The 17,313-nt window shown below is 59.8% G+C and overlaps 1 protein-coding gene across 1 annotated transcript in view; it reads left to right on the forward strand.

Moving 5' to 3' along the window:
• Nucleotides 1–2,643: 2,643 nt before the first annotated feature.
• LOC308232538 (uncharacterized protein) overlaps nucleotides 2,644–17,313 on the forward strand; it is a gene marked incomplete at both ends in the record, with an annotated part of 55,909 nt that continues 41,239 nt past the window's right edge. The window contains 8 exons of the mRNA XM_080639749.1: nucleotides 2,644–2,808; nucleotides 6,698–6,908; nucleotides 9,714–9,876; nucleotides 10,609–10,725; nucleotides 14,333–14,452; nucleotides 14,540–14,623; nucleotides 17,083–17,142; nucleotides 17,236–17,277. Of these exons, the coding sequence (XP_080495875.1) occupies nucleotides 2,644–2,808; nucleotides 6,698–6,908; nucleotides 9,714–9,876; nucleotides 10,609–10,725; nucleotides 14,333–14,452; nucleotides 14,540–14,623; nucleotides 17,083–17,142; nucleotides 17,236–17,277 (962 nt within the window). The remainder of the gene's footprint in view (nucleotides 2,809–6,697; nucleotides 6,909–9,713; nucleotides 9,877–10,608; nucleotides 10,726–14,332; nucleotides 14,453–14,539; nucleotides 14,624–17,082; nucleotides 17,143–17,235; nucleotides 17,278–17,313) is intronic.

Below are 17,313 nucleotides of genomic sequence, written 5' to 3' on the forward strand. Positions count from 1 at the left end.
GGATCCTGCCCAGGGATCCAAGGGGACAGAGACCCCTGATCCCATTGATCCCAGATCCCACATCCCATAGATCCCATAGATCCCACATCCCATAGATCCCATAGATCCCACATCCCATAGATCCCATAGATCCCATAGATCCCACATCCCATAGATCCCACATCCCATAGATCCCATAGATCCCATAGATCCCATAGATCCCATAGATCCCATAGATCCCATAGATCTCAGATCCCATAGATCCCATAGATCCCACATCCCATAGATCCCACATCCCATAGATCCCATAGATCCCATAGATCCCACATCCCATAGATCCCATAGATCCCATAGATCCCACATCCCATAGATCCCATAGATCCCATAGATCCCAGATCCCATCGATCCCATCCCCCGTAGATCCCATCCCCCGTAGATCCCAGATCCCGTGGATCCAATCTCCCATCCCCCATCGCTCCCATCCCCCCCCCCGCCCCCCTCCCGTCCCCCCCCCGATCTCTTTCCCAGCTCCCGCTCTGGCACCTCCCGCACATTCCATGGCCCGGGAGCAGCTCCCGGATTCCCCCCCCCCCGCCCCCCCCCCGGCTCCTTCCCTGCCCCCCAAGTGCCAGCGCGGCGGGGGGGGGGGGGGGGGCACTTGTGGGTCTCCGGATGCGCTTGGGGGGGCATTGGGAAAGGGGGGCTCGGAACGGGGAAAGTGGGGTCCAGGGTGGGAAAAGGCGGAGCTGGGGTGGGATAAAGCCCCCCCCTCCCCCCCCCCTTCCCATCCCCCCCCCGATCCCGGCCCCGGAGCCGCGGTCGCTCCCGAATGGATTTTCCGGTCTCCAGGAGAAGAAAGCGGCTCCTGTGCGGGAAAGGGGCCGGGAGCGGGCACCTGGGGGGGAGGCGGCGGGGGGGAGGGATAGGGGATGGGTACGGCACGGAGGGTGCCCCTAGCACCCCATAGCCCCTATGGCACCCATAGACCCCATAGCACCCCATAGACCCCATGGCACCCATAGACCCCATGGCACCCATAGACCCCACAGCACCCCATAGACCCCATGGCACCCATAGACCCCACAGCACCCCATAGACCCCATGGCACCCATAGACCCCACAGCACCCCATAGCCCCTATGGCACCCATAGACCCCACAGCACCCCATAGACCCCATGGCACCCATAGACCCCACAGCACCCCATAGACCCCATGGCACCCATAGACCCCACAGCACACCATAGCCCCTATGGCACCCATAGACCCCACAGCACCCCATAGACCCCATGGCACCCATAGACCCCATAGCACCCCATAGACCCCATGGCACCCATAGACCCCATAGCACCCCATAGACCCCATGACACCCATAGACCCCACAGCACCCCATAGACCCCATGGCACCCCATAGACCCCATAGCACCCCATAGCACCCCATAGCACCCCTTAGCACCCCATAGACCCCATGGCACCCCATAGACCCCACAGCACCCCATAGACCCCATAGACCCCATGGCACCCCATAGACCCCATGGCACCCCATAGACCCCATAGCACCCCATAGCACCCCATAGCACCCCTTAGCACCCCATAGACCCCACAGCACCCCATAGACCCCATAGACCCCATGGCACCCATAGCACCCCACAGCACCCCATAGCACCCCATGGCACCCATAGACCCCATAGCACCCCATAGCACCCCATAGCACCCCATAGCACCTCATAGACCCCATAGCACCCCATAGCACCCCATAGCACCCCATAGCACCTCATAGACCCCACAGCACCCCATAGCACCCCATAGACCCCATAGCACCCCATAGCACCCCATAGCACCTCATAGACCCCATAGCACCCCATAGCACCCCATAGCACCTCATAGACCCCACAGCACCCCATAGACCCCATAGCACCCCATAGCACCCAATGGCCCCCTATGGCACCCCATAGACCCCCTAGCACCCCCTAGCACCCCATAGCACCTCATAGACGCCATAGCACCCTATGGCACCCATTGACCCCAGAGCACCCCATAGACCCCATAGCACCCCATAGCACCCATAGACCCCACAGCACCCCATAGACCCCCTAGCACCCCATAGCACCCTATGACACCCACAGAACCCATAGACCCCATATCACCCATAGACCCCATAGCACTGCATAGACCCTATAGCACCCCATCCCCCCCATTGCCTCCATCCCCCCCATTGCCTCCATTGACCCCCATTACCCCCATTGCCCCCATTCCCCCATTGCCCCCATTACCCCCATTACCCCCATCCCCCCCATCCCCCCCATTGACCCCCATTACCGCCATTGCCCCCATTGCCCCCATTACCTCCATTGCCCCCATTACCCCCATTACCCCCATTGCCCCCATTGCCCCCATTACCCCCATCCCCCCATCCCCCATTGCCCCCATTGCCCCCATTGCCCCCATTGCCCCCATTACCTCCATTGCCCCCATTGCCCCCATTACCCCCATTGCCCCCATTGCCCCCATTACCCCCATCCCCCCATTCCCCCCATTGCCCCCATTGCCCCCATTGCCCCCATTGCCCCCATTGCCCCCATTACCCCCATCCCCCATCCCCCCCATTGCCCCCATTGCCCCCATTGCCCCCATTGCCCCACCCCCCTCACCCCCTCTCTCCCGCAGCCCCTCCCCCCCGGGATCTCCTGGATTCGCTCCGGTTCCGGTCGCAGCCCCCGGGGGTGGGGGCGGGGCCCGGGTTCTGCTCCCAGCGCGGCGCCGGCTCCGATCGCTCCTTCCGGGTCACGCGCGCGGCGCAGCTCAGCGCCCCCACGCGGCGGCTCTTCCCGGGTGAGTCCCAGTGGATCCCGATGGATCCCGATGGATCCCGATGGATCCCGATGGACCCCCATTGGTGCCAAGGATCCCGATGGACCCCAATGGACCCCCCATTGGTGCCAAGGATCCCGATGGACCCCAATGGACCCCCATTGGTGCCAATGGATCCCGATGGACCCCGATGGACCCCCATTGGTGCCAAGGGATCCCGATGGACCCCAATGGACCCCCATTGGTGCCAATGGATCCCGATGGACCCCAATGGACCCCCATTGGTGCCAAGGGATCCCGATGGATCCCGATGGACCCCCATTGGTGCCAATGGATCCCGATGGACCCCAATGGACCCCCATTGGTGCCAAGGGATCCCGATGGACCCCAATGGACCCCCATTGGTGCCAAGGATCCCAATGGACCCCAATGGACCCCCATTGGTGCCAATGGATCCCGATGGACCCCAATGGACCCCCCTTGGTGCCAAGGGATCCCGATGGACCCCGATGGACCCCCCTTGGTGCCAAGGATCCCGATGGACCCCAATGGACCCCCATTGGTGCCAAGGATCCCAATGGACCCCAATGGACCCCCATTGGTGCCAAGGGATCCCGATGGATCCCGATGGACCCCCATTGGTGCCAAGGGATCCCGATGGACCCCAATGGACCCCCATTGGTGCCAAGGGATCCCGATGGATCCCGATGGACCCCCATTGGTGCCAATGGATCCCGATGGACCCCAATGGACCCCCATTGGTGCCAAGGGATCCCGATGGACCCCAATGGACCCCCATTGGTGCCAAGGGATCCCAATGGACCCCGATGGACCCCCACTGGTGCCAAGGGATCCCGATGGATCCCGATGGACCCCCATTGGTGCCAATGGATCCCGATGGACCCCCATTGGTGCCAATGGATCCCGATGGACCCCAATGGACCCCCATTGGTGCCAAGGATCCCAATGGACCCCAATGGACCCCCATTGGTGCCAAGGATCCCGATGGATCCCGATGGACCCCCATTGGTGCCAATGGATCCCGATGGACCCCGATGGACCCCCATTGGTGCCAATGGATCCCGATGGACCCCAATGGACCCCCATTGGTGCCAAGGATCCCAATGGACCCCAATGGACCCCCATTGGTGCCAAGGGATCCCGATGGACCCCAATGGACCCCCATTGGTGCCAAGGGATCCCGATGGACCCCAATGGACCCCCATTGGTGCCAATGGATCCCGATGGACCCCAATGGACCCCCATTGGTGCCAAGGGATCCCGATGGACCCCAATGGACCCCCATTGGTGCCAATGGATCCCGATGGACCCCCATTGGTGCCAAGGGATCCCGATGGACCCCAATGGACCCCCATTGGTGCCAAGGATCCCAATGGACCCCAATGGACCCCCATTGGTGCCAAGGATCCCGATGGACCCCAATGGACCCCCATTGGTGCCAAGGGATCCCGATGGACCCCAATGGACCCCCATTTGTGCCAATGGATCCCGATGGACCCCCATTGGTGCCAAGGATCCCGATGGACCCCAATGGACCCCCATTGGTGCCAATGGATCCCGATGGACCCCCATTGGTGCCAAGGGATCCCGATGGACCCCAATGGACCCCCATTGGTGCCAAGGATCCCAATGGACCCCAATGGACCCCCATTGGTGCCAAGGGATCCCGATGGACCCCAATGGACCCCCATTGGTGCCAAGGGATCCCGATGGACCCCAATGGACCCCCATTGGTGCCAAGGGATCCCGATGGATCCCGATGGACCCCCATTGGTGCCAATGGATCCCAATGGACCCCAATGGACCCCCATTGGTGCCAAGGGATCCCGATGGACCCCAATGGACCCCCATTGGTGCCAAGGGATCCCAATGGACCCCGATGGACCCCCACTGGTGCCAAGGGATCCCGATGGATCCCGATGGACCCCCATTGGTGCCAATGGATCCCGATGGACCCCCATTGGTGCCAATGGATCCCGATGGGCCCCAATGGACCCCCATTGGTGCCAAGGATCCCAATGGACCCCAATGGACCTCCATTGGTGCCAAGGATCCCGATGGATCCCGATGGACCCCCATTGGTGCCAATGGATCCCGATGGACCCCGATGGACCCCCATTGGTGCCAATGGATCCCGATGGACCCCAATGGACCCCATTTGGTGCCAAGGATCCCGATGGACCCCAATGGACCCCCATTGGTGCCAAGGATCCCGATGGATCCCGATGGACCCCCATTGGTGCCAATGGATCCCGATGGACCCCAATGGACCCCCATTGGTGCCAAGGATCCCGATGGACCCCAATGGACCCCCATTGGTGCCAATGGATCCCGATGGATCCCGATGGACCCCCATTGGTGCCAATGGATCCCGATGGACCCCGATGGACCCCCATTGGTGCCAAGGGATCCCGATGGACCCCAATGGACCCCCATTGGTGCCAAGGGATCCCGATGGACCCCAATGGACCCCCATTGGTGCCAATGGATTCCGATCGACCCCAATGGACCCCCATTGGTGCCAAGGATCCCAATGGACCCCAATGGACCCCCATTGGTGCCAAGGATCCCGATGGACCCCAATGGACCCCCATTGGTGCCAAGGATCCCAATGGACCCCAATGGACCCCCATTGGTGCCAAGGGATCCCGATGGACCCCAATGGACCCCCATTGGTGCCAATGGATCCCGATGGACCCCCATTGGTGCCAATGGATCCCGATGGACCCCAATGGACCCCCATTGGTGCCAATGGATCCCGATGGACCCCAGTGGACCCCCATTGGTGCCAATGGATCCCGATGGACCCCAATGGACCCCCATTGGTGCCAATGGATCCCGATGGACCCCAATGGACCCCCATTGGTGCCAATGGATCCCGATGGACCCCAATGGACCCCCATTGGTGCCAATGGATCCCAATGGACCCCAATGGACCTCAATTGGTCTCAATGGATCCACTTCCCAATGGACCCCAATGGATCCCAAAGGACGTCAATTGGTCCCAGTGGACCCCAGTGGACCCCAATGGACCCCATTGGTGCCAATGGATCCCAATGGACCCCAATGGACCTCAATTGGTCCCAATGGATCCACTTCCCAATGGACCCCAATGGATCCGCTTCTGAATGGATCCCAATGGATCCGCTTCCCAGTGGATCCACCATATCTCCATGGATCTGCTTACTAATGGATCCACTTACCAATGGATCCAACATGTCCCAATGGATCCAATGCATCCCAATGGATCTGCTTCCCAATAGATCCAGCATATCCCAATGGATCCCAATGGATCCGCTTCCCAATGGATCCAACATATCCCAGTGGATCCGCTTCCCAATGGATCCGCTTCCCAATGGATCTACCCTATCCCAGTGGATCCAATGTATCCCAATGGATCTTCTTCCCGATGGACCTGCCGTATCCCAGTGGATCCACCACACCCCAACGGATCCGCTTCGCACTGGATCCACCACACCCCAACGGATCCGCTTCCCACCGGATCCACCACACCCCAATGGATCCACTTCGCACCGGATCCACCACACCCCAATGGATCCACTTCCCACCGGATCCACCACACCCCAACGGATCCACTTCCCACCGGATCCACCACACCCCAACGGATCCACTTCCCACCGGATCCACCACACCCCAACGGATCCGCTTCCCACCGGATCCACCACACCCCAATGGATCCACTTCCCACCGGATCCACCACACCCCAACGGATCCACTTCCCACCGGATCCACCACACCCCAACGGATCCGCTTCCCACCGGATCCACCACACCCCAATGGATCCACTTCCCACCGGATCCACCACACCCCAACGGATCCGCTTCCCACCGGATCCACCATATCCCAAGGGCTCCCCCTCGCCCCGCAGGGAGATTCCCGGCGGATTTCTCCGTCATGGCGCTGGTGAAGCCCAAGGCCGGGATCCAGGCGTTCCTCCTGTCTGTGTACAACGGGGCCGGGATCCAGCAGCTGGGGCTGGAGCTGGGCCATTCTCCCGTCTTCCTGTACGAGGACCAGCGCGGGCTCCCGCATCCCGAGGATTATCCCATCTTCCACGGCCTCCACCTCGCCGACGGCAAGTGGGTACCTGCGGCGCTCCCAGCGTCCAATGGGAAGGACCCCATCCCGGGGGAACCAATGGGAATGACCCCATCCCGGGGGAACCAATGGGAATGACCCCATCCCGGGGGAACCAATGGGAATGACCCCATCCCATGGGTACCAATGGGGATGTCCCCATCCCACGCATCCCAATGGGGATGTCCCCATCCCACGCATCCCAATGGGGACGTCCCCATCCCACGGGTACCAATGGGGACGTCCCCATCCCACGCATCCCAATGGGGATGTCCCCATCCCACGCATCCCAATGGGGATGTCCCCATCCCACGGGTACCAATGGGGATGTCCCCATCCCACGGGTACCAATGGGGATGTCCCCATCCCACGCATCCCAATGGGGACGTCCCCATCCCACACATCCCAATGGGGATGTCCCCATCCCACGCATCCCAATGGGGATGTCCCCATCCCACGCATCCCAAAGGGGACGTCCCCATCCCACGCATCCCAATGGGGACGTCCCCATCCCACGCATCCCAATGGGGACATCCCCATCCCACGCATCCCAATGGGGACGTCCCCATCCCACGCATCCCAAAGGGGACGTCCCCATCCCACGCATCCCAATGGGGACGTCCCCATCCCACGCATCCCAATGGGGACGTCCCCATCCCACGCATCCCAATGGGGACGTCCCCATCCCACGCATCCCAATGGGGATGTCCCCATCCCACGCATCCCAATGGGGACGTCCCCATCCCACGCATCCCAATGGGGACGTCCCCATCCCACGCATCCCAATGGGGATGTCCCCATCCCATGCATCCCAATGGGGACGTCCCCATCCCATGCATCCCAATGGGGATGTCCCCATCCCACGCATCCCAATGGGGACGTCCCCATCCCACGCATCCCAATGGGGACGTCCCCATCCCACGGATCCCAATGGGGATGTCCCCATCCCATGCATCCCAATGGGGATGTCCCCATCCCATGCATCCCAATGGGGACGTCCCCATCCCACGGATCCCAATGGGGATGTCCCCATCCCACGCATCCCAATGGGGACGTCCCCATCCCACGCATCCCAATGGGGACGTCCCCATCCCACGGATCCCAATGGGGACGTCCCCATCCCACGCATCCCAATGGGGATGTCCCCATCCCACGCATCCCAAAGGGGACGTCCCCATCCCACGCATCCCAATGGGGACGTCCCCATCCCACGCATCCCAATGGGGACGTCCCCATCCCACGCATCCCAATGGGGACGTCCCCATCCCATGGATCCCAATGGGGACATCCCCATCCCACGGGTACCAATGGGGACGTCCTCATCCCACGCATCCCAATGGGGACGTCCCCATCCCACGCATCCCAATGGGGACATCCCCATCCCACGCATCCCAATGGGGATGTCCCCATCCCACGCATCCCAATGGGGACGTCCCCATCCCACGCATCCCAATGGGGACGTCCCCATCCCATGGATCCCAATGGGGACATCCCCATCCCACGGGTACCAATGGGGACGTCCTCATCCCACGCATCCCAATGGGGACGTCCCCATCCCACGCATCCCAATGGGGACATCCCCATCCCACGCATCCCAATGGGGATGTCCCCATCCCACGCATCCCAATGGGGATGTCCCCATCCCACGCATCCCAATGGGGACGTCCCCATCCCACGCATCCCAATGGGGATGTCCCCATCCCATGCATCCCAATGGGGATGTCCCCATCCCATGCATCCCAATGGGGACGTCCCCATCCCATGCATCCCAATGGGGATGTCCCCATCCCACGCATCCCAATGGGGACGTCCCCATCCCACGCATCCCAATGGGGACGTCCCCATCCCACGGATCCCAATGGGGATGTCCCCATCCCATGCATCCCAATGGGGATGTCCCCATCCCATGCATCCCAATGGGGACGTCCCCATCCCACGGATCCCAATGGGGATGTCCCCATCCCACGCATCCCAATGGGGACGTCCCCATCCCACGCATCCCAATGGGGACGTCCCCATCCCACGGATCCCAATGGGGACGTCCCCATCCCACGCATCCCAATGGGGATGTCCCCATCCCACGCATCCCAAAGGGGACGTCCCCATCCCACGCATCCCAATGGGGACGTCCCCATCCCACGCATCCCAATGGGGACGTCCCCATCCCACGCATCCCAATGGGGACGTCCCCATCCCATGGATCCCAATGGGGACATCCCCATCCCACGGGTACCAATGGGGACGTCCTCATCCCACGCATCCCAATGGGGACGTCCCCATCCCACGCATCCCAATGGGGACATCCCCATCCCACGCATCCCAATGGGGATGTCCCCATCCCACGCATCCCAATGGGGACGTCCCCATCCCACGGATCCCAATGGGGACGTCCCCATCCCATGCATCCCAATGGGGACGTCCCCATCCCATGCATCCCAATGGGGACGTCCCCATCCCACGGATCCCAATGGGGACGTCCCCATCCCACGCATCCCAATGGGGACGTCCCCATCCCACGGATCCCAATGGGGACGTCCCCATCCCACGCATCCCAATGGGGATGTCCCCATCCCACGCATCCCAATGGGGACGTCCCCATCCCACGCATCCCAATGGGGACGTCCCCATCCCACGCATCCCAATGGGGACGTCCCCATCCCACGCATCCCAATGGGGACGTCCCCATCCCACGCATCCCAATGGGGACGTCCCCATCCCACGCATCCCAATGGGGACGTCCCCATCCCACGGGTACCAATGGGGACGTCCCCATCCCATGGATCCCATTGGGACCGTCCCCCCCTCAGGTGGCATCGCTTGGCCTGGAGCGTGCGGCGCCGCTCGGTCACCCTGCTCGTGGACTGCGTGCGCCGGGAGACGCGGGCGCTGCCGCGCAGCTCCAGCCCCTCCATCGCCACCGACGGCGTCACCGTGCTCGGGGCCCGCGCCCGGGGGCAGGAGGGCTTCCAGGTACGGAACACGCTCGTTCCCACCCCATTGCGCCCCATTGCACCCCATTGCATCCCATTGCACCCCATTGCGCCCCATTGCACCCCGTTGCACCCCATTGCACCCCATTGCACCCCATTGCATCCCATTGCACCCCATTGCATCCCATTGCATCCCATTGCACCCCATTGCACCCCATTGCATCCCATTGCACCCCATAGCACCCCATTGCACCCCATTGCATCCCATTGCACCCCATTGCACCCCATTACATCCAATTACACCCCATTACACCCCATTACACCCCATAGCACCCCATTGCACCCCATTTCACCCCATTGCACCCCATTGCACCCCATTGCACCCCATTTCACCCCATTACACCCCATTACACCCCATTTCCCCCCCATTTCACCCCATTACACCCCATTGCACCCCATTTCACCCCATTACACCCCATTGCACCCCATTACACCCCATTTCACCCCATTGCACCCCATTGCACCCCATTTCACCCCATTACACCCCATTACACCCCATTTCCCCCCATTTCACCCCATTACACCCCATTTCACCCCATTACACCCCATTACACCCCATTACACCCCATTTCACCCCATTTCCCCCCCATTTCACCACATTGCACCCCATTGCACCCCATAGCACCCCATAGCACCCCATTGCACCCCATTGCACCCCATTGCACCCCATTTTCCCCCTATTTCACCTTTCTCACCCCGTTTCGCCCCATAGGGGGACATCCAACAGCTGCTCATCTCCGATGACCCCCAAGCAGCCTTCGACTACTGCGAGCTCTATGGGCCCCGTTGTGCCCCCCAGGGCCTGGGACCAGCCCGGCAGCACCAGGAGGTGGGATGGGGAGGGATAAAGTGGGAATGGGAGGGGTTGGGATGGGATTGGGTGGGACTGGGTGGGATTGGATGGGATTGGGATGGGGAGGGATAAAGTGGGAATGGGATGGGATTGGGTGGGATTGGGATGGGTTGGGATGGGATTGGGTGGGATTGGGATGGGGAGAGATGGGATTGGGATGGGGAGGGATGGGTTGGGATAAAGTGGGAATGGGATGGGATTGGGATGGGATTGGGTGGGATTGGGATGGGGTGGGATAAAGTGGGAATGGGATGGGATTGGGTGGGATTGGGATTGGGTGGGATAAAGTGGGAATGGGATGGGATTGGGTGGGATTGGGATGGGTTGGGATGGGATTGGGTGGGATTGGGATGGGTTGGGATGGGATTGGGTGGGATTAGGTGGGATTAGAATGACTTGGCAGGGATTTCAGTGTCCCCCCCCCCAGCACCCTGGGGTCACCCTGGGGTCCTCACGTCGGGTGGTTTGTGTCTTGTGTTCCCCCCCACCATTGTCTGCCCTGTTGGTCTGCACCACCCTCATCCCCTCCATCCCATCATCATCCCCTCCATCCCATCATCATCCCCTCCATCCCATCATCACCCCCTCCATCCCATCATCACCCCCTCCATCCCATCATCATCCCCTCCATCCCTTCATCATCCCCTCCATCCCTTCATCATCCCCTCCATCCCATCATCACCCCCTCCATCCCATCATCACCCCCTCCATCCCATCATCATCCCCTCCATCCCATCATCATCCCCTCCATCCCTTCATCATCCCCTCCATCCCATCATCATCCCCTCCATCCCTTCATCATCCCCTCCATCCCATCATCACCCCCTCCATCCCATCATCACCCCCTCCATCCCATCATCATCCCCTCCATCCCATCATCATCCCCTCCATCCCTTCATCATCCCCTCCATCCCATCATCATCCCCTCCATCCCATCATCATCCCCTCCATCCCTTCATCATCCCCTCCATCCCTTCATCATCCCCTCCATCCCATCATCATCCCCTCCATCCCTTCATCACCCCCTCCATCCCATCATCACCCCCTCCATCCCATCATCACCCCCTCCATCCCATCATCATCCCCTCCATCCCTTCATCATCCCCTCCATCCCATCATCACCCCCTCCATCCCATCATCACCCCCTCCATCCCATCATCATCCCCTCCATCCCATCATCACCCCCTCCATCCCATCATCATCCCCTCCATCCCATCATCATCCCCTCCATCCCATCATCATCTCCTCCATCCCATCATCATCCCCTCCATCCCTTCATCATCCCCTCCATCCCTTCATCATCCCCTCCATCCCATCATCATCCCCTTCATCCCATCATCATCCCCTCCATCCCATCATCATCCCCTCCATCCCATCATCATCCCCTCCATCCCACCATCATCCCCTCCATCCCATCATCATCCCCTCCATCCCATCATCATCCCCTCCATCCCTTCATCATCCCCTCCATCCCACCATCATCCCCTCCATCCCACCATCATCCCCTCCATCCCTTCATCATCCCCTCCATCCCACCATCATCCCCTCCATCCCACCATCATCCCCTCCATCCCATCATCATCCCCTCCATCCCATCATCATCCCCTCCATCCCATCATCATCCCCTCCATCCCATCATCATCCCCTCCATCCCTTCATCATCCCCTCCATCCCTTCATCATCCCCTCCATCCCATCATCATCCCCTCCATCCCATCATCACCCCCTCCATCCCATCATCACCCCCTCCATCCCATCATCATCCCCTCCATCCCATCATCATCCCCTCCATCCCTTCATCATCCCCTCCATCCCATCATCATCCCCTCCATCCCTTCATCATCCCCTCCATCCCACCATCATCCCCTCCATCCCTTCATCATCCCCTCCATCCCACCATCATCCCCTCCATCCCATCATCATCCCCTCCATCCCATCATCACCCCCTCCATCCCATCATCATCCCCTCCATCCCACCATCATCCCCTCCATCCCATCATCATCCCCTCCATCCCATCATCATCCCCTCCATCCCTTCATCATCCCCTCCATCCCACCATCATCCCCTCCATCCCACCATCATCCCCTCCATCCCACCATCATCCCCTCCATCCCATCATCATCCCCTCCATCCCATCATCATCCCCTCCATCCCTTTATCATCCCCTCCATCCCATCATCACCCCCTCCATCCCATCATCATCCCCTCCATCCCATCATCATCCCCTCCATCCCACCATCATCCCCTCCATCCCATCATCATCCCCTCCATCCCATCATCATCCCCTCCATCCCTTCATCATCCCCTCCATCCCATCATCACCCCCTCCATCCCTTCATCATCCCCTCCATCCCTTCATCATCCCCTCCATCCCATCATCATCCCCTCCATCCCATCATCATCCCCTCCATCCCTTCATCATCCCCTCCATCCCACCATCATCCCTTCCTTCTCACCTTCATCACCTTCATTTCCATCACCTCCATGACCCCCATTGCCCGCCCTGCGAGGTAGCCCCCCCCCAACCCCCCCCCCAAGGCCAGCAACCCCAAGAGCCACCGGATGATGAGCACGGATGGGAACCCCCCAGCCAACGGGAAGGGGAAATCTCTTGGGAAGCATCCCAGGAATGGGGGGGACAAGAAGATGGGGCTGAGGTTCCCCTCCAGGAGTCAAGGCAACAGCTACCAGCAGGTAGAGAATGATCCTGCACCCATCACCCATCCATATCCATCCATCCATATCCATCCATCCATATCCATCCATCCATCATCCATCCATCCATCCATATCCATCCATTCATCCATATCCATCCATATCCATCCATCCATATCCATCCATCACCCATCCATATCCATCCATCCATCATCCATCCATCCATATCCATCCATTCATCCATATCCATCCATATCCATCCACCACCCATCCATATCCATCCATATCCATCCATTCATCCATATCCATCCATATCCATCCATCCATATCCATCCACCACCCATCCATATCCATCCATCCATCCATATCCATCCATTCATCCATATCCATCCATATCCATCCATCCATATCCATCCATCCATATCCATCCATTCATCCATATCCATCCATATCCATCCATTCATCCATATCCATCCATATCCATCCATCCATATCCATCCACCACCCATCCATATCCATCCATCCATCCATATCCATCCATTCATCCATATCCATCCATATCCATCCATCCATATCCATCCATCACCCATCCATATCCATCCATCCATCATCCATCCATCCATATCCATCCATTCATCCGTATCCATCCATATCCATCCATCACCCATCCATATCCATCCATCCCCATCCATCCATATCCATCCATCCATATCCATCCATTCATCCATATCCATCCATTCATCCATATCCATCCATATCCATCCATCCTCCATCCCTATCCATCCCTATCCTGATCCATCCCTCATCCCTCTCCCCCCAGACCCAGCCTGGGTCCCCCCTTCCTTGTGTGTCTCCATCTCCCACTGCTTTGCTTGCCCGCCCGTCCCCCCCTTCTCTCACCCCATAACCCCCCAACCCCCCCCCTCAGGTTCTTGGGGGCCTCCTCCCCATAGGAGAACCTTGGGGGGTCACCATCCCCCCGAATTCCACCCCGGGACCCCCCCACAACCCTGATGGTGCCTTTGGGGAGGAGATGGGGCCAATGCAGGTGACACCATGAGGGCACCATTGGGGGGGCATTAGGGATCCGTGCATCCCATCATTCATGGTGCTTCTCCTCCATGGTGTCCATCAGGATGAGGATGAGGATGAGGATGAGGATGGGGATCCCCACCGGGCGTATGAGCACGTTTCTATGGACCCCCCCGAAGAGCTGGGTGTAAGGGGGGGGGGCCCTGAGTGCCCGCCTGCTCCCATCCTCGGCTGTGTCCCCAGCTGTGACGTCACCCAGGGCTTGTGTGACGTCATCACCTGCATCCCTCTGCTTCCTCCCCTTTGGCTTGGCAGCCCCCCCCCCCAATCCTCCTTTGGGGGGGGGGGGGGATTTAACCCAGCTTCATCCCAGCTTCATCCCAGCCTCATCCCAGCCTCATCCCAGCCTCATCCCAGCTTCATCCCAGCCTCATCCCAGCCTCATCCCAGCCTCATCCCAGCCTTATCCCAGCCTCATCCCAGCCTCATCCCAGCTTCATCCCAGCCTCATCCCAGCCTCATCCCAGCCTCATCCCAGCCTCATCCCAGCTTCATCCCAGCCTCATCCCAGCCTCATCCCAGCCTCATCCCAGCCTCATCCCAGCCTCATCCCAGCCTCATCCCAGCTTCATCCCAGCCTCATCCCAGCCTCATCCCAACCTCATCCCAGCCTCATCCCAGCTTCATCCCAGCCTCATCCCAGCTTCATCCCAGCCTCATCCCAGCCTCATCCCAGCCTCATCCCAGCTTCATCCCAGCCTCATCCCAGCCTCATCCCAGCCTCATCCCAGCCTCATCCCACCTTTAACCAACCTTTAACCCAATTTAAATCCAATTTAAGTCCAACTTAAACCCAACTTTAAGCCATCTTCAGCCCTAATTAAGCCCAACTCAACCCAATTCAACCCCAACCCAACCCAATTCAACCCAACCCAACCCAACCCAACCCAACCCAACCCAACTCAACCCAACTCAACCCAACCCAACCCAACTCAACCCAACCCAACTCAACCCAACCCAACCCAAACCAAACCAACCCAACCCAACCCAACTCAACCCAACCCAACCCAACCCAACCCAACTCAACCCAACCCAACTCAACCCAACTCAACCCAACTCAACCCAACCCAACCCAACCCAACCCAACTCAACCCAACTCAACCCAACCCAACTCAACCCAACTCAACCCAACTCAACTCAACCCAACCCAACCCAACCCAACCCAACCCAGCCCAACCCAACTCAACCCAACCCAAACCAACCCAACCCAACTCAACCCAACCCAACCCAACCCAACCCAACTCAACCCAACCCAACTCAACCCAACCCAGCTCAACCCAACCCAACCCAACCCAACCCAGCCCAACCCAACCCAACCCAGCCCAACCCAACTCAACCCAACCCAACCCAACCCAACCCAACCCAACCCAACCCAACCCAACTCAACCCAACCCAACCCAACCCAACTCAACCCAACCCAACCCAACCCAACCCAGCCCAACCCAACTCAACCCAACCCAACCCAACCCAGCCCAACCCAACCCAACTCAACCCAGCCCAACCCAACTCAACCCAACCCAACCCAACCCAACTCAACCCAACCCAACCCAACTCAACCCAGCCCAACCCAACTCAACCCAACCCAACCCAACCCAACCCAACCCAACTCAACCCAACTCAACCCAACCCAGCCCAACTCAACCCAACCCAACCCAACTCAACCCAACCCAACCCAACTCAACCCAACCCAGCCCAACCCAACTCAACCCAACCCAACTCAACCCAACCTAACTCAACCCAACTCAACCCAACCCAACTCAACCCAACTCAACCCAACCCAACCCAACCCAACTCAACCCAACTCAACCCAACCCAACCCAACTCAACCCAACCCAACCCAACCCAACTCAACCCAACCCAACTCAACCCAACCCAAACCAACCCAACCCAACCCAACCCAACTCAACCCAACCCAACCCAACTCAACCCAACCCAACCCCAACCCAACTCAACCCAACCCAACCCAACCCAACTCAACCCAACCCAACTCAACCCAACTCAACTCAACCCAACCCAACTCAACCCAACCCAACCCAACCCAACCCAACTCAACCCAACCCAACCCAACTCAACCCAACCCAACCCAACTCAACCCAACCCAACCCAACCCAACCCAACTCAACCCAACCCAACCCAACCCAACCCAACCCAACCCAACCCAACTCAACCCAGCCCAACCCAACTCAACCCAACCCAACCCAACTCAACCCAACCCAACCCAACCCAACCCAACCCAACCCAACCCAACTCAACCCAACCCAACCCAACTCAACCCAACTCAACCCAACCCAACCCAACTCAACCCAACCCAACTCAACCCAACCCAACCCAACCCAACCCAACCCAACTCAACCCAACCCAACCCAACCCAACCCAACCCAACCCAACTCAACCCAGCCCAACCCAACTCAACCCAACCCAACCCAACTCAACCCAACCCAACCCAGCTCAACCCAACTCAACGCTGCCATTCATGTGGGGCTGAAGCGAGGGGTCAGGGGCCTTTGGGGGACAGGACACGCACATGTGGGGTGCCCCTCACTGATGGGTCCCATTGTGGGGGGGTTACATGTCTGCCCCCCCCAGGCTGTGCTCAGCGTCAGGGGCTACAAGGGTGAGAAGGGGGAACCTGCTGTCCTCGAGCCGGTACGTGTGTGCCCCCCTTGTCCCCCCATGTCCCCCCCATGTCCCCAGTGTTACCAGACCCCCCCCCCACCACCTCTTTTTCTTCTCTCATAGGGAATGTTGGTGGAAGGCCCCCCCGGACCTGAGGGACCAGCGGTAAGACCCCCCCATTGGCTGATGCAATGGGGGGGG

Source organism: Psittacula echo (assembly GCF_963264785.1).
Source record: "Psittacula echo genome assembly, contig: SCAFFOLD_139, whole genome shotgun sequence".
In the NCBI taxonomy this organism is placed as follows: Eukaryota; Metazoa; Chordata; class Aves; order Psittaciformes; family Psittacidae; genus Psittacula; species Psittacula echo.